This window comes from Carassius gibelio, chromosome B19, assembly GCF_023724105.1.
Source record: "Carassius gibelio isolate Cgi1373 ecotype wild population from Czech Republic chromosome B19, carGib1.2-hapl.c, whole genome shotgun sequence".
NCBI classification, from domain to species: domain Eukaryota; kingdom Metazoa; phylum Chordata; class Actinopteri; order Cypriniformes; family Cyprinidae; genus Carassius; species Carassius gibelio.
Window position 1 is genome coordinate 9881500 of NC_068414.1, and position 20832 is coordinate 9902331.

Consider the following 20832-nt stretch of genomic DNA (forward strand, 5'->3'; position numbering starts at 1 on the left):
ACCTATAGAGTAGTACTGCATCCTTCATAACTCCAAAAAGTCTTTATTTTTATTATATTTATAAGAGAAAGATAGTCTGTACCGATTTTTCCCGGAAAAACACGAGCGCCTAGAGGCGTGACGTATGGGCGGAGCTAAAGAATCACGAGCGCCAGTAGGAGTTTTTGAGTTGAGAGCATGTGGAAGCTGTGACACAGATCCAGAGGATGAAATTTAACAAGAGCAGCATCAGCAAAGGCGGTATGCTATGTGGTATGTACTGAAACTGTATATATTTGCTTAGCGGTTTTGGAAAATGACTAAGTTCCACTTTATGTCGTCTTTTTTTTTTTTTTTTTTTTAAGCTGTACATGTGGAAAGTGCAGTTTGATGACAACATCGCATTTTGTTTACTTGATGTGCTTACGCGCTGATAGCTAAGTTAACAATACAGAGATATTTGAAGCAGTTTTACTCACCACATGTGGTTCCAACACACAATCGTGACCCTTTTCCGTTGGGACTGCATTATCCTTAAGAAATAAACGATGTGCAATCCGAAATGCAGGGAACAAACAAAAACACTTGCACAACTCCGTTGATGCTCTGTAAAAATAAACTCCATCCACTGGTCCCTTAATGCTGTTTCTCTTTTGGTAATCTGTGCAGGGTTGTCTTGCCCTGGCAACCAAAAACACACTTCTTTTGTGACTTTTCGCGATACTCTCGCTCTGATCAGGCTGTGCTCAGCCTCTCAGTGCTCTGCTATACGGGAGCGCCCGCTATTCCGGCAGAAGAGTGCGCACTTAGGACCCATATAAGAAAATTCTGCTCCATCTAACGTCACACAGAGCCATACTCTAAAAAAACTTTCCGAAACTTGTGACAAACCGGAAGAGGTTTTTTTGGAACAAAAATACTCCTTCAAACGTACAACTTAATTTTTGAAACTTTGTCCATGTTTAGCATGGGAATCCAACTCTTTAACAGTGTAAAAAACTCAGTATGCATGAAATAGCATTTCACCCCCCCTTTAAAATCTCACTCTCATTCCTTCCTCAGATCCCCACGTGCATTTAAACCTACTTGAGGGATCAACTATTCCTTCGAATAACCACTGGCTGCGATTGCCCAGCTTCACTCTTTCCAACACATTCATATTTAAAGGCTTTCGAAAAACAGAAACCCACGTTAACCATCTAACGCCTGAACTTAATCAGCCTCTGCATCCTCTCCGTACGAACAGGCTTACTAAGCTCACATATCTCAACTCTTCCCAACTTTGGGGGTCCTCATTGTCTGGCCTAAATATACACTAGAGACGGTACCCCCACCTTGAGTCTCCCTGAGCCATCAATTCAAGATTCCCTGATCAACCTGACCATCATCCCATTCCCTCGACCCCTTCATCCTCTTTCTACTCTTCCCCAGTTGCATAGCTGGTTTGTGGCGTGGTCCTAGCTAGTGAAATGGGATTAAACGAGGTTAACTAAAGTTCGGGAGCAGGGCCACGCCTCAAACAATCACCTGACTTCCAAACCTCCATATATACCGGGCCACCTCATACCACTCTGCTAGTCTCGTTCTCGAGAACCCACCCTTCCCTCCCTTTCTCATCCATTCAACCAACCTTATCCCACATTATATTTCTATCAGGTTGTATCAGGGGGTCCTCATTGTCTGGCCTAAATATACACTAGAGACTGTACCCCCACCCTGAGTCTCCCTGAGCCATCAATTCAAGATTCCCTGATCAACCTGACCATCATCCCATTCCCTCGACCCCTTCATCCTCTTTCTACTCTTCCCCAGTTGCATAGCTGGTTTGTGGCGTGGTCCTAGCTAGTGAAATGTATGTTAGACCTTCCAGAAGTCATAGATCCTCTTCTGACTATTATTAATTCCTCATTGTCATCAGGATATGTCCCCAAAACCTTCAAACTGGCTGTTATTAAGCCTCTCATCAAAAAAACACAACTTAACCCCAAAGAACTAGTTAATTAGTTAACTAGTTAAGAGAACTAGAATCTCCCTTTTCTGTCCAAGATACTAGAAAAGGTAGTATCCTCACAATTATATTCCTTCTTAGAGAAAAATGGTATCGGTGAGAATGTCCATTCAGGATTTAGACCGTATCATAGTACTGAGACTGCTCTCCTTAGAGTTACAAATGACCTGCTCATACAAGTGGTTGTATCTCTCTATTAGTTCTATTAGATCTTAGTGCTGTGTTTGACACAATTGACCACAACATTCTTTTGCATAGACTTGAACACTGTGTTGGCATCAATGGAAGTGCATTAGCATGGTTTAAATCGTACTTATATGACCGCCATCAGTTCGTAGCAGTGAATGAAGAGGTATCATATCGATCACAAGTACAATATGGAGTACCTCAAGGCTCAGTACTAAGGCCGCTACTCTTCACTCTTTATATGTTACACTTGGGAGATATCATCAGGAAACATGGTGTTAGCTTTCACTGATGATACTCCGCTCTATATTTCTTCACGGCCTGGTGAAACACACCAATTTGAAAAAAACTCATGGAATGCATAGTCGATGAAAACTGGATGACAAGTAATTTCTTACTGCTAAATTCTGAAAAAAACAGAGGTGTTAATTATAGGTCCTAAAACTCTGCATGTAATAACCTAGAACACTGTCTGAGACTTGATGGCTGCTCTGTCAATTCTTTGTCATCAGTTAGGAACCTAGGTGTGCTATTTGATAGCAATCTTTCCTTAGAAAGCCACGTTTCTAGCATTTGTAAAACTGCATTTTTCTATGCTCTCAATGTCAAATGCAGAAATGTTAATACATGCATTTATGAACTCAAAGTTAGATTATTGTAATGCTTTATTTGGTAGTTGTTCTGCACGAATATCAAATCAACTGCGGGCGGCAGATCCTTTTCCTATTTGGCGCCTAAATTCTGGAATAACCTACCTAACATTGTTCGGGAGGCAGACACAATCTTGCAGTTTAAATCTAGATTAAAGACCCATCTCTTTAACCTGGCATACACATAACATACTAATATGCTTTTTTCATATCCAAATCCATTAAAGGATTTTTAGGCTGCATTAATTAGGTAAACCGGAACCGGGAACACTTCCCATAACACCCAATGTACTTGCTACATCTTTAGATGAATGGTATCTATGCTAATATTAGTCTGTTTCTCTCTTATTTTGAGGTCACCGTAGCCACCAGATCCAGTCTGTATCCTGCTGCAGCCTGGAATTGAACTACTGGTTTCGTCTGGTCAGAGGAGAACTGGCCCCCAAACTGAGCCTGTTTTCTCCCAAGGTTTTTTCTCCATTCTGTCACCGATGGAGTTTCGGTTCCTTGCCGCGGTCACCTCTGGCTTGCTTAGTTGGGGTCATTTCATCTACAGCAATATCGTTGACTTGATTGCAAATAAATGCACAGACACTATTTAAAATGAACAGAGATGATAATGAATGTTGTTCAATTGCTTTGACGCAACATATTTTATATAAAATGCTATACAAATAAAGGTGACTTGACTTGACTTAATCTCCTTTCTATTACAGACTCTTTTAATTTCATCCAGCATGTTACTGGACCCACGCATATTAAGGGTCACACCCTGGACCTTGTTTTTTCTCTTTGTCTAGATATAGTAAATACACGTGTGGAAGATGTACATGCAAGTGGCCATAGTTGTGTGTTTTTTTAATATTAAGGCCCAATCCCAATTCTATTTTATTCCCCTTTCCCTTCCCCTACCCCTCCGCCTACCCCTTGAAACAAGGGCTAGGGGAGAAAATATGCCCCTAAGGATTGGGACACCACTACTATTCCGTCACATGCCATCATTCGTTGTCTAGCTCTTACAATACACACATATGTATGCTGGTGTGCATAAGAGCCTTTAATTATTATAATATGAGCTTCTTACAGATACACATATCAGAAATCGCGCAGCTCATACATCCAGGAGAAAATAAACTTGTCAAAGCTGCCAAAACGACTTTTATTAAATACAGTTGAAATACTGAATCGCTAAATTATATTTTTCAGCGACGAGAGGATACAATCGCTCTTTTTAAGTTAACTCACTCTAAAAAGATAAACGCACAGACGCGAATACACGCAACTTCCATTTCTCTTTCTCTCTCTCTCTCTCGTTCTCTCTCGAATAGGCAATATTTGGGAAAATGGTTTAGCGATTTCTAATTATTGGGGGGATTAGCCCCCATCAATGTCTACGGCAGTTATCGCCCTGATCAGACATATGCTGTGGCACTATCATGCAGTCTGTAATAATATGACGTTAGCAAATATAAGCGATTTTTGCAAACATTTCTTTGAGTAACATTTAATATGAACTCACAATTGAATGTAACATTAAACAAATTATAACTTTTTGTTAAAATCTTTATTAATGTCAAAAAAAGCTTACATTTATGCTGTAGCAGCCATGTTGCCGAGATAATTCATACCCCTTCATTTGAAGTGTGGTTCCAAAAAATCTTCACTTGAAGGGTTATCTGGCCCTTCCCCTTACCCCTACCCATCCAACCAAAATTGAATAGAGACACCCCTACCCCTTCACGTAAAGGGGAAGGGCTAAGGGGTAGAATTGAGATTGGGCCTAACTTTCCTCAAGATCCTCCGCCCCAGATAATTATGACACAAAGGCGGATTATTAATCATGACACTGCCGTGAGGTTCTCTGCCTTGTTTGACTCATGTTCTCTGATGGGATGCACTGATGTTGATGAGGTTATCCAGTCTTTTAATGGTCAGTGTTTATCGATTTTAGATAAAATAGCACCAATTAAATTAAGCACTGTGTCCGACAAAAAAACCCTGTCCTTGGATTGATGAAGCTATCCAAAGTTTTAGGAGAAATTGTAGAAAAGTGGAGGTTCTTTAGAAATCTTCTAAGCTTGAGGCTCATAGGCTCCACCTTAAAGATCTATGGGTTACCTTGAATGAGATGCTGAAAAAGGCAAGAACTCACTTTTTTTTTCCTCAGGTTATGTCCTCAAATGTAGTTTCACTTTGTCTGTGACTTGTCTCCTACTCATTGTTGGTCCACCTTTACACCTGTGACATTACATGACATCACCTCTCTGTTACATTCTATGAAATCATCATTTTGTCCTATGGATGTTGTCCCTACTGTGCTATTTGTTTAGGTTTTAAGTTTTTTTTTTATTTTTTTTTATATAGGTTAGTTTTATTTTTAGGTTTTATTTGTTTAAGTTTTTGTCTCTACTGGCCCCTCTATTGTTGAGATGCTTAATTCTTCACTTTTAACTGGTGTCAATGCTAGTTCTTTTTAAACATGCTGTTGTTAAACATGCCTGTACTGTAAAAAACAAATCTGGATCTGCTACAACCTAAAAGCTATAGGCCAATATCTTCACATGATATGTTGTGACGGGTAGACGAACCAGGTATCCCTTGCTAACCATCCACCAGTGATGGGAATAACGGCGTTATAAATAACGGCGTTACTAACGGCATTACTTTTTCCAGTAACGAGTAATCTAATTGATTACTCTTCTCATCTTAATAACGCCGTTACCGTTACTGCCAAAAAATGCGGCGCGTTACTATAACTGATGATGAAGCTGTTTTTTTTTTTTTCATCAGACCAACTAGATCTCTGAGCGAGAGGCAAATACTTTTTTTTACTGTTCTTCCTTGGTTAGTGGGCAGAGCACGAGACAAGCGCATAAATGCTGACGATTGGCTGAGGTAGAGTAAAATTTCATTGTAAGCCAATCAGAGGTAGAGTTGGGCGGGTTTTCGAAAGCACGCATAGTAGTGATGGGAATTCGGCTCTTTTGACTCAGCTCACTGAAAAGAGCCGGCTCTTTGGCTCACAAACGGCTCTTTAAATGACTTTGACTATAATATTTCAATTTTTATTACATAATTATTTAATTTCTATAGGCTAAATTTGAAAAAATAGAGTTGGCTCTTCAGATATGCGAGCCAGCTCCCGAAGTTCAACTAAAAAAGCCGGCTCTTAGAGTCGGCTCATTCGCGAATCGCGAACGACTCATCAAAAGCTCGTTCGCGAACGAGTCGATCCATCATCACTAACGCTCATTCGCGAACGACCCATCATCGGACAGGACAGGACACACAACGAACAACACAAGCCAGTCAGTCAACGAGAGACAGGTATGGCGACGAGCCCAAATAATCCAAAAGTAGCCTTCTCTAAATAGAAGTATATACATTACTTTTTCCTTCAAGAAATTAAAGAAACAATAAAAGGAAATATCAAAAGTTCCCAAAAATCTATCGTGTTATTTGCATTGATCCACTATATAAACATAATATCTACATACATGCCATTTGATTGGAGGCTAGTCTCACTTTGTCCCACAGCAACTTTTTTTTTTAGATGTGTGTACAATGTTTCATGTTTCTGTTAATAATGTATTGTATTAAGTGTCCATTTCATTATAATATTCAGATTTATCATAAATAATTGAACATGCACATGTATTTTAAGTTCCTTTAAAGAGGGGTAGAGGTGGGGTCACGTTTGAGCATTTAAAATTCAATTTTACTTGAAAGTAACGCAATAGTTACTTTCTTAAGTAACTAGTTACTTTAAAAATTTGTAACTGAGTTACTAATTTAGTTACTTTTTGGAAGAAGTAACTAGTAACTGTAACTAATTACTTTTTAAAAGTAACTTGCCCAACACTGCCATCCACCCTCCTTATCCCGTTGTGCCACTTGTGCCGCTTCTTGACGTGGGTTTAACGACTTCTAAAAATGATGTTATACACTTTTATATTATTGGTAAGGTACTTTACAATCAGAATTGATTGGCAAGCAGTTGCAGTTACTTCTGTTTAATGTGGTATTGATTGCCATTCGTTAATGTTTTCAATAAAAAGCAACCTATATACAATTAAAGCTGCAGTCGGTAACTTTTGACGCTCTAGCGGTTAATAAACAGAACTGCTTGCGTCTTGCGGACGAACATCGTAGCCAGAACTACTTCTCTCTGTTTATTTCTATGAAGAATCACAAAGGTACTGGGTTACTCCGCCGCGGTACCCCCGAAGCAATCTAAAACAGTCTGAATATAAACACTTATTATAGGTGCACCCTAGTGATTCAGGACAAGCTAAAAACACAGTTTGGAAAATGGATTCATGGTGTCATTATATAAATTTTATACATTTTGAACACAAACAAAGTTACGGACCGCAGCTCTGATTGGTTGTTTCTTACCTGGAGCGATGTATTTCTGCAAATGGCAATAGGACACTGGGAGGAGCCAGAGGAGCTTGATTTTTTCACAGATTATCTGTCTCATATTCTACTGTCAGGACATAATGACAGGTTTAACAAATATGTAAAAAATATATTTTTACAAAAGTTACCTACTGCAGCTTTAACAGAGAGAGAGAGTTAGAGACAGAATATGGTGGGGAAGCAACGTAAAAAAAAGGGCACCAAGCTCTTTGTCAGAGGAACTTGAAGTTTTGGACGTAGCCTTCTTCCATGACCTCAATGAAGTCCTCTGTAGCAAAAAAACTCAGCGCTGCAAGCAGCTGGGCTTCAGGGCTTAAAGCAAAATCCCGCAGCGTTAGCCTGGCAAGCGCAGGTCTGAGAAGGTCCAGCAGCTCCATAATGAGTTGGCTTGGGAGGCAATTTTTTTTAATATAGCCACGTCAGTTAAAATGTCAAAAGGACTTAAGTTTTGCCAAATAAAAATACTTACATGGACTAAACTGCTCTGCGGCCGGCACCGTATTTGATTCAATGCAAGGACACATTGGATCGCTGCCATAGTTGGTCGCTTACTGGACACCACCGTGCTTACCCGTTTACAGATCTTAGCCATTTAGAGCCAAATTGTTTCCCAGATTTTAATGATCAAAAGTGATTGCCAATTTAAATGCTTTAATGACATTACGAAAAAGCCTAGGCTAATTACCACCATATTAGTTCTGATACCACATGAATTCAACTTCATAAATAGGCCTGTATCCATTGCGAACATATTTTATTATTAGTCTTAAAATGTCCATAACATTGTGAACATAGCATAGTTTGACTTGTATTGCACTGCACTGATTTCTAAAGACTGCTGCACAGTGGCAGCGACTAGAGTCTAGAGCTCAAACAACGCTAAGAGAGATGGTCCAGACCAACCTTACGAAATTGTGACTTACAGAAGATATACTTAGCGTACGAACGTGTCGGGAATCGAGCCATAACGTTTAGAGAGAGGTTAAGGAATAGGTTAAGAACTACTTAGCAATAAGAACGTTTTGGGGAACCGGGCCCTGGTCCGGGGATCGCTCTGGGCAAACATTGATGAGATGATCTGTAGAGGCACAGTACAGACAAACTCCTACAGCAAGGTGACGAGAATGCTTCATGCGTGTAAGGCACACAGTGTATAAATGAATAAGACTTAGTTTGATACTTGCAAGTCTCACCTATTTGATAAAGAGTCCTGATGCACTTTGGGGCTCCACTTGGTCTCTGCTGAAGTGAATTGACGAGACCAGTTCATCATCATTAATGATGGAACAGTTTCTAAAGTGTTACTAATTATTTAACAAGATATTTTACTAAATGTCAGAAGAGCTCTGGTCTTGGAGGGCCACTGTCTCGTGAAGTTTAGCTCAAGCCCTAATAAAACTCTTTAGCTTTCTAATAATGCTGAGTAATTTGGATGCAGTATTATCTGAAAAGGTGTTTATCCCACTTTGTATTCTCACTAAACTGAGTTTCTGTATGAGACTGACACCTAGTGGACATTTCAGTATGTGAGTTTTCAGATTTACAGACACACCTGTTTTGCACACGTCTCTCAAACACAGAACCAGGAAACTCAGTTAAAAGAAACTGAAACTGTTCTGCTGTTGAGCTGTTGTTTGTGTCTGTATTGCTGTAGACAGTGAAATGGCTGAAGCCAGTGTTTTTTCAGTCGAGCAGTTCAGCTGTCCAGTGTGTCTGGATCTCCTGAAGGATCCTGTGACCATTCCCTGTGGACACAGTTACTGTATGAGCTGCATTACAGACTGCTGGGATCAAGAGGATCAGAAGAGAGTCTACAGCTGTCCTCAGTGCAGACAGACCTTCAGTCCAAGACCTGCTCTAGGTAAAAACACCATGCTGGCTGAAGTGGTGGAGAAACTGAAGATGACCAAACTAAAAGCTGCTGTTCCTGCTGGATCTGGAGACATGGAGTGTGACATCTGTACTGGAAGAAAACACAAAGCTGTCAAGTCCTGTCTGGTGTGTCTGGAGTCTTACTGTCAAACTCACTTTGAGCGTCATGAAGAGTTTCGTTCAGGAAAGAGACACAAAGTGACTGATGCCACTGGACGACTGCAGCAGATGATCTGCCAGAAACATGAGAAGCTTCTGGAGGTTTTCTGTCGTACTGACCAGCAATGTGTTTGTGTGCTTTGTATGACAGATGAACATAAAAACCACGAGACTGTGTCAACTGCAGCAGAGAGGACAGAGAAAGAGGTATGAACTGAAATCACACATTTAATGCTGACCCTTCAAGTGTTTCTCCTCACTGCAGTCTCCAGCTGATCATGAGTGCATCATGTGATCTACTCTCCCATTGAGAGTTACTACATGACTCTGTGCATTAGAGCATGAGCTCAACTTTACTCACCTCTGACACATCGCTCAAGATTTCTGCTATAACTGTACATGCACCAGAGTTATTGTTTTTGTCCATTACTTCACATTAATTCTTGATTGCAGAATAATGATGATAATAAACATATGCCCTCCTTCATATGTGAGGACTTCATGGAAACTAAATTAAATTAATGATCTTAAAACTCTGAGAAACTCTGTAGAAAAGATATTTTTTATCAAACAGGCACAATTTTATATGAGTTTGTGATAGCTTTGTATGTGATTTGCTGTTTTGAATGTCTCCTCCAGAAACACTTGAAGGAGACACAGAGTGAAATCCAGCAGAGAATCCAGCAGAGACAGAAAGATCTTGAGCAGCTGAGAGACGCTGTGGAGTCTCATAAGGTGAGTTTGGAGAAGAAGAGAAGTTTGAGACTCAGTTTGACTCCTCTTTCAGTCCCACTGAAGCCGCTGTGAGGAAGCAGTAAGAGCTGATTGTGATGTGTGTCTAACAGCGCTCTGCACAGACAGCAGTGGAGGACAGTGAGAGGATCTTTACTGAGCTCATCCGCTCCATTGAGAGAAGCCGCTCTGAGGTGACACAGCGGATCAGAGATCAGGAAAAGACTGCAGTGAGTCGAGCTGAAGGAGAAATGGAGCGACTGGAGCAAGAGATTGAAGATCTGAAGAAGAGAAACACTGAGCTGGAGCAGCTTTCACACACAGACGATCACATCCATTTCCTGCAGGTAACCCAACTGTAGAGCAGGTTATTGAGGACAGTGTGAGATAATCAGGTCTTTGAGTCGTGTGTGTTGTTATTCCTGCAGAGTCTTCAGTCTCTCTCAGCTCCTCCTGAATCTACAGAAAACATCTCTGTCAGTTTCCTCTTTTCTTTTGATGGAGTGAGAGAATCTGTCCGTCAGCTGAGACTCAAACTGGAGGATTTCTGCAAAGAGGAGATGAAAAAGATATCTGGTAAAATATTAGAGATTCATCTGCTCTCTGTAACGAGACAAACATCATCTAATATCATAAAGAAAATGTGAGAAATGTCTAAGGAATAGATCCAGGTCTCATTTTCTCTCTGAGTGTTTATATCTGTTATTTTCTCAGTCAGTAACATTGTTCCCAGGAGCAGAGAGGACTTCCTACAATGTGAGTCACTAACAAACACAATCACACTCACTTTAGTTCTGCAATACATTTATACTGATGTTTACTGTACATTTTAGATAAAAGCTCTTTTTTTCAATCTGGACAATTTTTTTTTTTTTAAGTTCAGCTACACAAAAAAGATAAAAAGGGATTTGGCTTCAATGTTATAAACATGAAAGAAAGTTGAGAGAAGCAAAATCTGGACATGAAACACTCCAGATGTAAACTTTCAATGTGAGAAGAACAGTTTTTGAAGTGAATTCATGAACATCATAACACAACTCTGATAGATCAAAACAATCTTTAAAAGTAAATACATTATAATAGATAAGATATAAATAGGATATATAAGATAGAAGCTTATCTTTTACAACTCTTGATTGCAGTGTTTTGTTTCTTCATCAGATCGTCATCAGTTCACTCTGGATCCAAACACTGCACAGAAACATCTCTGTCTGTCTGAAGGGAACAGATTGGTGACTACCACTGACACAGCTCAGCCGTATCCTGATCATCCAGACAGATTTGATGGTTGTTTTCAGGTGTTGTGTAGAGAGAGTGTGAGTGGACGCTGTTACTGGGAGCTGGAGTGGAGTGGGAGTGTTGTGTATATATCAGTGTCATATAAGAGCATCAGCAGGAAGGGATCTGGTAATGAGTGTGTGTTTGGAGGTAATGATCAGTCCTGGAGACTGTTCTGCTCTTCCTCTAGTTTCTCATTCTGTCACGATAACAAACAGACTAAACTCCCTGTTTCCTCCAGCTGCAGGAGAATAGGAGTGTATGTGGATCACAGAGCAGGAACTCTGTCCTTCTACAGCGTCTCTGACTCAATGAACCTCATCCACACAGTCCAGACCACATTCACTCAGCCGCTATATCCTGGGTTTAATGTTTGGGATCATCAATCATCAGTAAAACTATTATAACTATCTAGATTATACAGAGATCTACACATTGTACAGTTATATGTGTTTTAGACAGAGGGATTTGAAAATAATAATTATCTCTTTTTTGTGTGCAAAAACGTATAACTTTATATAAACTTATAAAACATTATAAGCAAACCTCAAGGTACATATATAAAAAAACAACAATAAAAAATAAATCTGTCTTGACTCCTTTAAAACAAAACTAGAGCTGAACTTCTGTCACTGACAGTAACATAAATCACACAATACTATAACTGAGCGAATACTTTTTCATCAGATTAATCTAATATTGATTGTAAAATTAGTCAAATTCTTTGTCTCTGGAATGGCTTTGTATTTTCATAATCTGATACAGCTGTGCTCTTATTACACACAAGAGGAGCTTTAATAAGATGGACTCAACATTGAAATACAGAAATCTGCATTTTAATAATTGTATTTTTAATCTCGATGATGATTCAGAGAAATGAGGGGCTTCTGAACTGAATTCAGTCAATGTGACACTGTTTTTCTGTTTGTTCTTTCTTTCAACACATTTGCAGTCATCACATCTGATTTTCTGTCATTATGATGTATGGAGTGTAGATTGATGTGAATGAAAAATAAATGATTTTAGCATTAGACTGCAACATTAAATGAAGGGGTCTGAATATATTTCAGTGACAGATGTCTGCTGAAGTAAAACCATCTCACTGTTTGATTTTATTCTACAGCAGGTTTAAAGTCTCCAGACTGGTTAAAAACAGCAGCCTGCCCAAGAAAACATTTTTCACACAACATACTAAACTTGACTGATTAATGAAAGTCTCAGGACATCAAAGACCCTTTTGTGTCTTTATTAAGTCATAAATATTCATTTATATATATATATATATATATATATATATATATATATATATATATATATATATATATATATATATATATATATATATATATATATATATATATATGATAGCTGAAAATATCTTTATCAACAAATACCTAATATTATCATGAATTTCTAAATGTAGGACTCTCTAAAAGTATCTAATCTAAGATAAATAATTAAAAAATCAAAATGCAGGCGCTCCGGTTCCTATACATTGTGCGGTGGTGGTGATGCAGCACAAACCCATGTTTTGATTGGGACACATTGTCCTGGTCATCACTGTTGTAGCTGCTGGTGATTTGTTGCTCTGTGTCCCTGCGGTCGATGTCAGTGAGCTGTAGACAACAGTTTGTCGTTTGGCCGTCCGTGCACCACTTTTGATCCATATTCACTACAGCAGCGTCTGAACAAACCACAAGGTGCACCGTTTCTGGGATTGAAGCTCTGAGGCACTGTGCCATCACAATTTTGATCTCTATTGGTGGCCTGCAAATTGTCTGTGGGCCAAAAAACAATCACCTTTGTTTTATCTTCATCTAAGGATATGTTTATTTTATTTTACATTAATAGAGATTTTATTGACGAAGGATTGTTTTGTTCGTTCTGCAAATAGATTTGGGTATAATCAGTACATCCTTTGGAACAAGAAATAAAATCCTACTGTAAATCCCAAATATACAAATTATATCTTTAATTTCAACTATTTTTAATTTTCTGAAAACTCTACTTTTCCCGGAGGCCCAGCTTCCAGCAGAGTTTGGGTCTAGCTCTAAACACACCTGAAGCAGCTAATCAAGGTCTTCAGGATCACTGGAAATCTCCAGACATGTGTTGGAGCTAAACTCTGAAGGAAAGGGGTTTTCTAAGAGCAGGATTGGAAACCTCTGTCCCAGACTGATTTTCCAATCTTCAGATTTTGTACATAGTTCCAGCAAGACAGCAATCAAAAGAATTGGATATGTTAAGAGTTGCAAAACTAGTAGAAAATTAAACATTCTGCTGTTGTTAATTCTTTACGACTTAACATACTGTATAAGTCAGTGATAATGCAAAAAATAACATCGACACTTACTGGAACTTGAAGTAGATCACAGAACACCCTCCCCCCACCCAACCCCACCAAAAATAAATAAAATACCTACAGGGGGTGCTACAAGTGAAATTAATAATGCTGAGTAATCAGTGGATTGTCTGTACATTTGTACGTCTGACAAACAGATGCAAAAATGACAACGCATGGAAAGAATGAGTTTAGCATTTATCTGTTTATTTTCTTGTTTAATATGTATTTAATTATATTATATATTTATATATAGATATATAGAAATCTAACTTTCACAGAAGAAAACTGACAGACTGGATTATGGCAACACATCAATGACACTGAGTGAGGAACACCAACACCAAACAAACATACTTCTTTTGGTGACTATTCATCTACAGCAGCTTTGATATCAGAACCGACCCGAGAGGATTTCAGATGCCCAGAGCTGGCGGGGTGACGAGAGGTGTTGACGGTGTTACTCGGTGGAGTTTTGGGCCATTTCCTGTTTCCTCTCCCTGTCTGGTCCAGCGGTGCTTGAGTATCCACACTATTTGCTTACTTCAGCTTTTCACACAGACACAATAACTCTACAAGAACATTCACTGAACAGACTTACCCAAAAACAAAAACAAAAAAACATCATTCAGAAAAGAGAAATGAAGAAATATAAATGCAGACATTATGACATCACTGTGGACGGCTTTGAGTCCCATCAGCATTCACAAATCTTATAGTGATAAAACGCCTTCTGTCCTACCTCTTCTGTCATTAAGCTTCATCACACACTTTGTCATTACTAAAAGCCCTACGAATCAGGACATCTACACAGATGCACCATACACAATCAGACACATACTCTATGCAAGAATACAAATGCTTGGCCAAGCCTGCGGTCTGACTGAATCTTGTCGGTAACAAACACTCAAGCGGGCAACAGTCGACTTCATATGTCTGTGCCAATAAACCAAATGCATCACTAGTCAGGTAGCTAGCTATAAATGTGTCAACAGCTGAACTAACTTTAAATTGCTCAGCAAGATTCTCTTCAAACTGTTGCTCCATCAATTACCTGGAAGAGAAAACTGTAAAAAGACAGTGTCAATGTCAGTGTCTACTGCACACAACATCAGCGTGACACGCACTGCATTAGATTTTGATGCATTTTGGAACGCAGCCATCCACTCTATCAAGAAGCATTTGCGTTCACATACTTACATAATGTTTCAGGCCTAAGTGCGGCTTCCTCTGCATTTAACTACAGATTTTAAGACAGAAAACAGACTATAAAAATAGATCTATCCATTAAACATTCCTGTGTCTTCCTGCCAAAAAAAGCTCAGATTAGCAGCTTTTCTTCTTCCACATTCTTCTTTTTCTTAGTTGGTGCTTCTTGTTTTTTTCTTCTCTCCGAATTAGAAAGGATACCAAACTGTGCTCCATGTAATTATTTTCTCATTTGTTTGTGGGAATATCCCTTCATAATCTCCCTTTAGCAACACACAGCATTCATACATGCCACAGATACCTTACGTCCTCTTCTCTGAAAGTATTAAAAGACCAACAAGGAACAATCACAAAACCAGTGAACGCGTCACTTATTGCACAGGCAGATTTATAAATCTAAAAACTAATTCAAGATGCCTCTGCGCACACACGAACCGAGTAATCGTACAAACTCTTGTAAGCATCTACAACGAAACCCCTCCAGTTTGTGTCAGCGAGTCGTGTGCTTTAGCACGAGCAGAGGCGTTTTACAGTACAATACAGGCATTTTACAGTATAATGACTTCTTGTACCCCCGCTCCACCTCCATATTTAACCAGCAGTGCTTTGAAAGTCATGGGGCGAAGTGTCAGAAAAGGGGCACTGAGTAATAACAGTTCCCCACTGGCTAAATGGGCCGCAGGAAGGAGGCTCTGGAGATGGATGGGGGTGTGGTCCACAGTTATGGGGCTGGTGGGTGGTCAGGGGTGGACCTTAAAGGCCAAGAGCTGCTCAGAGTGCATGTTGTTGAGCGAGCGCAGGTCCGGCAGTTTGAGGAGCAGTTTAGTGAAGATGGCGATCTCGTTCGGGTGGTTCTTGGTGATCAAGCTGCGCAGAGCTCGAATCAGAGTTTCCTGAAGGGCCTCAACCGAGTTGACGTTCTCCAGACCGGAGCGATCTATGGGAAACAATTCATATAACACAGTAAGTCAAGGCTTCAGCTAAAGATTAGGAATAAGTAGTCTTTTATAATGTTTAAATATATATCTAAAAACAAAACCTAATAAAATGAAGACATTATATCTAAAAAACATTGGGAATCCGTTTATAAAAAAAATGGCTAATTAGAATTAATTCTCCATCCATCCATCCATCATCTTCCGCTTATCCGGGGCCGGGTCGCGGGGGCAACAGTCTAAGCAGAGACGCCCAGACTTCCCTCTCCCTAGCCACTTCTTCCAGCTCTTCCGGGGGGACCCCGAGACGCTCCCAGGCCAGCCGGGAGACATAGTCCCTCCCGGTGAGACGTGCCTGGAACACCTCCCTGGGAAGGCGTCCAGGAGGCATCCGGAATAGATGCCCGAGCCACCTCAGCTGGCTTCTCTCGATGTGGTGGAGCAACGGCTCTACTCTGAGCTCCTCCCGAGTGACCGAGCTTCTCACCCTATCTCTAAGGGAGCGCCCAGCCACCCGACGGAGAAAGCTCATTTCGGCCGCCTGTATCCAGGATCTTGTCCTTTCGGTCATGACCCACAGCTCATGACCATAGGTGAGAGTAGGAACGTAGATTGACCGGTAAATCGAGAGCTTTGCCTTACAGCTCAGCTCCTTCTTCACCACGACAGACCGGTACAGTGACTGCATTACTGCAGAAGCTGCACCGATCCGTCTGTCAATCTCACGTTCCATCCTTCCCTCACTCGTGAACAAGACCCCAAGATACCTGAACTCCACCACTTGAGGCAGGAACTCTCCACCAACCTGAAGTGGGCAATCCACCCTTTTCCGACTGAGAACCATGGCCTCGGACTTGGAGGTGCTGATTCTCATCCCAGCCGATTCACACTCGGCTGCAAACCGTCCCAGTGCACGCTGAAGGTCCTGGTCTGAGGAGGCCAACACGACAACATCATCCGCAAAAAGCAGCGACGAAATCGTATGGTCCCCAAACCGGACACTCTCCGGCCCTTGGCTGCTCCTAGAAATTCTGTCCATAAAAATTATGAACAGAACCGGTGACAAAGGGCAGCCCTGCCGGAGTCCAACATGCACCGGGAACAGGTCTGACTTACTGCCGGCAATGCGAACCAAGCTCTTGCTCCGGTCGTACAGCGACCGAACAGCCCTAAGTAGGGAGCCGCCGACCCCATACTCCCGGAGCACCCTCCACAGGATGTCGCGAGGAACACGGTCGAATGCCTTCTCCAAGTCCACAAAACACATGTGGACTGGTTGGGCAAACTCCCATGAACCCTCCAGCACCCTGGAAAGGGTATAGAGCTGGTCCAGTGTTCCACGACCAGGACGAAAACCACACTGTTCCTCCTGAATCCGAGGTTCCACTATCGGCCGAATTCTCCTCTCCAGTACCTTGGCATAGACTTTCCCAGGGAGGCTGAGAAGTGTGATCCCCCTATAGTTGGAACACACTCTCCGGTCCCCCTTCTTGAAAAGAGGGACCACCACCCCGGTCTGCCAGTCCAGAGGTACTGTCCCCAACCGCCATGCGATGTTGCAGAGGCGTGTCAGCCAAGACAGCCCCACAACATCCAGAGACTTGAGGTACTCGGGGCGGATCTCATCCACCCCCGGTGCCTTGCCACCGAGGAGCTTTTTAACTACCTCGATGACTTCAGCCCGGGTGATGGACGAGTGCTCCTCCGAGTCCCCAGCCACTGCTTCCTCAACGGAACACAAGTCGGTGGGATTGAGGAGATCCTCGAAGTATTCCTTCCACCGCCCGACGATATCCCCAGTTGAGGTCAACAGGTGCCCATCTCTACTTTAAACAGTGTTGGTAGGGCACTGCTTCCCCCTCCTGAGGCGTCGAACAGTTTGCCAGAATCTCTTCGAGGCCAACCGATAGTCTTTCTCCATGGCCTCACCGAACTCCTCCCAGGCCCGAGTTTTTGCCTCCACGACTACCCGGGCTGCAGTCCGCTTGGCCTGCCGGTACCTGTCAGCTGCCTCCGGAGTCCCACAAGCCATCCAGGCCCGATAGGACTCCTTCTTCAGCTTGACAGCATCCCTTACTTCCGGTGTCCACCACCGGGTTCGGGGATTGCCGCCTCGACAGGCACCGGAGACCTTACGGCCACAGCTTTGAGCAGCCGCAGCGACAATGGAGGTGGAGAACATGGTCCACTCGGACTCAATATCTCCAGACTCCCTCGGGATCCGGTCGAAGCTCTGCCGGAGATGGGAGTTGAAGATCTCTCTGACAGGGGGCTCGGCCAAACGTTCCCAACAGACCCTCACAGTACGTTTGGGTCTGCCGAGTCTGTCCAGCTTCCTCCTCCGCCATCGGATCCAACTCACCACCAGGTGGTGATCAGTTGACAGCTCCGCCCCTCTCTTCACCCGAGTGTCCAAGACATATGGCCGAAGGTCTGATGACACGACCACAAAGTCGATCATTGACCTCCGGCCTAGGGTGTCCTGGTGCCACGTGCACTGATGGACACCCTTATGCTTGAACATGGTGTTTGTTATGGACAAACCGTGGAATTAATTCTGAATAATAATAAAACAATATTATTGAACAAAAATGTATTAAATATATTTTCCTTTTTAAAAAAAAGAATTTACATTTCAAGGCTCCGGTCACTTTTGACAACTAAGGAGCCAAATGTGACTCCCAAACGAAGAGGACCAGAGTGTAATGATGTAATTCTAATGTTTGGTCAAATTTCTAATTGCCCAACCCCATCTCAGATACAAAACTATGGTCTTATAATGGTATGGCGTTAATACCTGCAGACACCAGCACTACGGCTGTGAAGAGGCTCATCTCCTCCTCACTGAGGTTCAGCGCTTGCAGCTTCTCTGTGAAGTCAAACATTGAGTTGAGGAGATCTCCAGCACCCATTGAGCGCAGCGCCTCCACGCTGTACTTCCTGCCACTCAGAAATGTAACCGTGCGCTCCTTCACATCGAACAGGGATGTAAAGCGCACCACCAGCACCTACAGACCAAACAAGAAACCCATCAAACTGAATTCTATCCGGTCGATTCACAGGACTCTTAGGAATGATTTAAGACTGTTTAATTCAGTGTAGGGCCAGAAATTAACTTCTCCATTAAGGGGCAATATTTGTCTATAATGTCAATTACTTTTATCAACATTTTAAACTGTTGTCAATAACAATAGGCTACAATTAAAAAAAAAATCTAAATTATACATGTAAAAATACAGAAGCTCTGAATCCGGCTGCAATATGACATTATTGATTATTGACCATTATTAATATGACATTAGATTATTGCTCTTTATATTGTAATTATATGTATCTCAGTATTAATGTATCTGCACGGTGTTGTTTATGATGAGGGAAGTCGCGAGCATGCACTTAACACAGCTCAGTGACTCTGATCGGCCAATGCATTCCTAAGTTCAACAGAAATCTGTGTGATTGGTTATGAGGCTCAATGCTGCACAAAACAATATGTAAAAAACAATCTGATAAAGTGTGTGAGTGGATCTAAATCTGAATTTACACTTTTTATACATTTTCACAAATAATTTTAACTGCAACAGCCGTAATACATTGTTTAATAGTGCAGGGGAATTTTTTTGCCCCTTTGTCTTGAATTTATGGGGCATTTTTATTCATGTTGGAGGCATTTTTGGCACAAGCCCTCGTTAAAGTCTGACCCTTGTGTGGAGACTGTGTTGTATTTTGTTCATACCTCAAAGGTGCCGGCCTTCAGCAGGCTGACCTGGTCGTGCTGGGACAGCTCTTTGAATCCTGGGATGCGCTTTGCAAATTCCACCACCTCTCTGACAGCTGGGGTGAAGCTCATGGAGAACTCCTCCCAAATACTGTGACCCGACTTCTGAGGATCCACATAGGGCGATGTGTTCATGGGGCAAACCTGTGAATGAGAATCATGAGTACTTGTATGGACTTCAACTGAAATTTTGGTATGGGTTCTCTACGTAACTCACCAGGTGCATCCTGTTAACACTTGCAAATGTTGGGACACTACAGCAGCCGTTGACATGTGTTTCATTGTCATTATGAGCTCTCAGAGAGAGGTTCTGCAGAGACGGTCCAGCAGAGCTGCTGTTGGGCAGTCTGAAAGGACAGCCCGAGTCTTCAGGCCCCCGTGGAGCACTGCCTGATGGGGGCTTTAGTTCGCTCTCTGAGGAGGCATTGTTCTGTTGCTTCCAGACCTCCTGAGTCTTCTCTGAGCAATGGCTGTAGTTGTTGGGGCCCTCTGAAGGCACTCTGGCCTGCTCCTGATTGTACATGAAGGTCTCCTGTTGCGCTCTAGTCACTGTGCCAATGACCTCCTCCTCCCCGCTGTCAGTGGCACTGGAAGAGTCTGAGCTCTGGCTTGTATCCATGCTGCTCAGCAGCTCAGGGTCAGGGCTGGATTCGGATCGGTTGCTCCTGGGGGAAGTAGAGGGGGAGCGGGAGGAAGGGCCCGAGCTGCTGTGCTCTGAAGCTTCATCGGTGGCTGACGTCTGTTCGTTCAGAGGCTGGTTGTCATGGCTGTTGTTCATCATGTTGTTCATGGCGTTCTGCATCTCGAGCAGCATGCGCTGCTTCTCTCGTTTGGGAATCCGGCCGAAACGCACAGCTGAGGAGCACAGACACGGTCAGCTCACAGACTACAACAGACTGACACTTCTGCTGAATCTATCTATCTATCTATCTATATATCTGTCTGTCTGTCTGTCTGTCTGTCGGTTTGTCTGTCTGTGTCTAGTTTCTATCTGTCTGTCTGTCTAGCTCTCTATCTATCTGTCTGTCTGTCTACCTGTCTGTCTACCTGTCTAGCTCTCTATCTATCTATCTATCTATCTATCTATCTATCTATCTATCTATCTATCTATCTGTCTGTCTGTCTGTCTGTCTATCTATCTTTGGAGCTCTATATCTATCTGTCTGTCTGTCTGTCTAGCTCTCTATCTATCTATCTATCTATCTATCTATCTATCTATCTATCTATCTATCTATCTATCTATCAATCTATCTATCTATCTATCTATCACGGTCAGCTCATAGACT

At 41.9% G+C, this 20832-nt stretch overlaps 2 protein-coding genes across 10 annotated transcripts in view; one reads left to right on the top strand and one right to left on the bottom strand.

Annotated features, from left to right (window-relative positions):
- LOC127979198 (tripartite motif-containing protein 16-like) overlaps window positions 1-12264 on the top strand; it is a 41635-nt gene extending 29371 nt beyond the window's left edge. Inside the window, exons 1-6 of one of the 3 annotated variants that reach the window (XM_052584478.1) lie at window positions 8837-9483; window positions 9916-10011; window positions 10122-10355; window positions 10437-10584; window positions 10723-10764; window positions 11170-12263. In XM_052584478.1, the coding sequence (XP_052440438.1) occupies window positions 8908-9483; window positions 9916-10011; window positions 10122-10355; window positions 10437-10584; window positions 10723-10764; window positions 11170-11693 (1620 nt within the window). In that variant the 5' untranslated portion in view covers window positions 8837-8907 and the 3' untranslated portion in view covers window positions 11694-12263. Of the gene's footprint in view, window positions 1-8836; window positions 9484-9915; window positions 10012-10121; window positions 10356-10436; window positions 10585-10722; window positions 10765-11169 lie in introns of those variants that run through there. The other 2 variants (XM_052584480.1, XM_052584479.1) reach the window with 2 other exon arrangements.
- Window positions 1-20832, bottom strand: part of LOC127979195 (nuclear receptor subfamily 1 group D member 2-like) — a 79116-nt gene that overhangs the window by 50592 nt on the left and 7692 nt on the right. For 2 of the 7 annotated variants that reach the window (XR_008158744.1, XR_008158745.1), the window contains exons 5-8: window positions 19764-20401; window positions 19505-19690; window positions 18569-18779; window positions 14682-15773 (exon numbers count right to left, since the gene is read on the bottom strand). Coding sequence is in view for 2 of the 7 variants with exons in the window: in XM_052584472.1 (XP_052440432.1) it covers window positions 15577-15773; window positions 18569-18779; window positions 19505-19690; window positions 19764-20401 (1232 nt within the window). In the remaining 5 variants the exon portion in view is untranslated. Of the gene's footprint in view, window positions 1-13813; window positions 15774-18568; window positions 18780-19504; window positions 19691-19763; window positions 20402-20832 lie in introns of those variants that run through there. The other 5 variants (XM_052584472.1, XM_052584473.1, XR_008158743.1 and 2 more) reach the window with 4 other exon arrangements.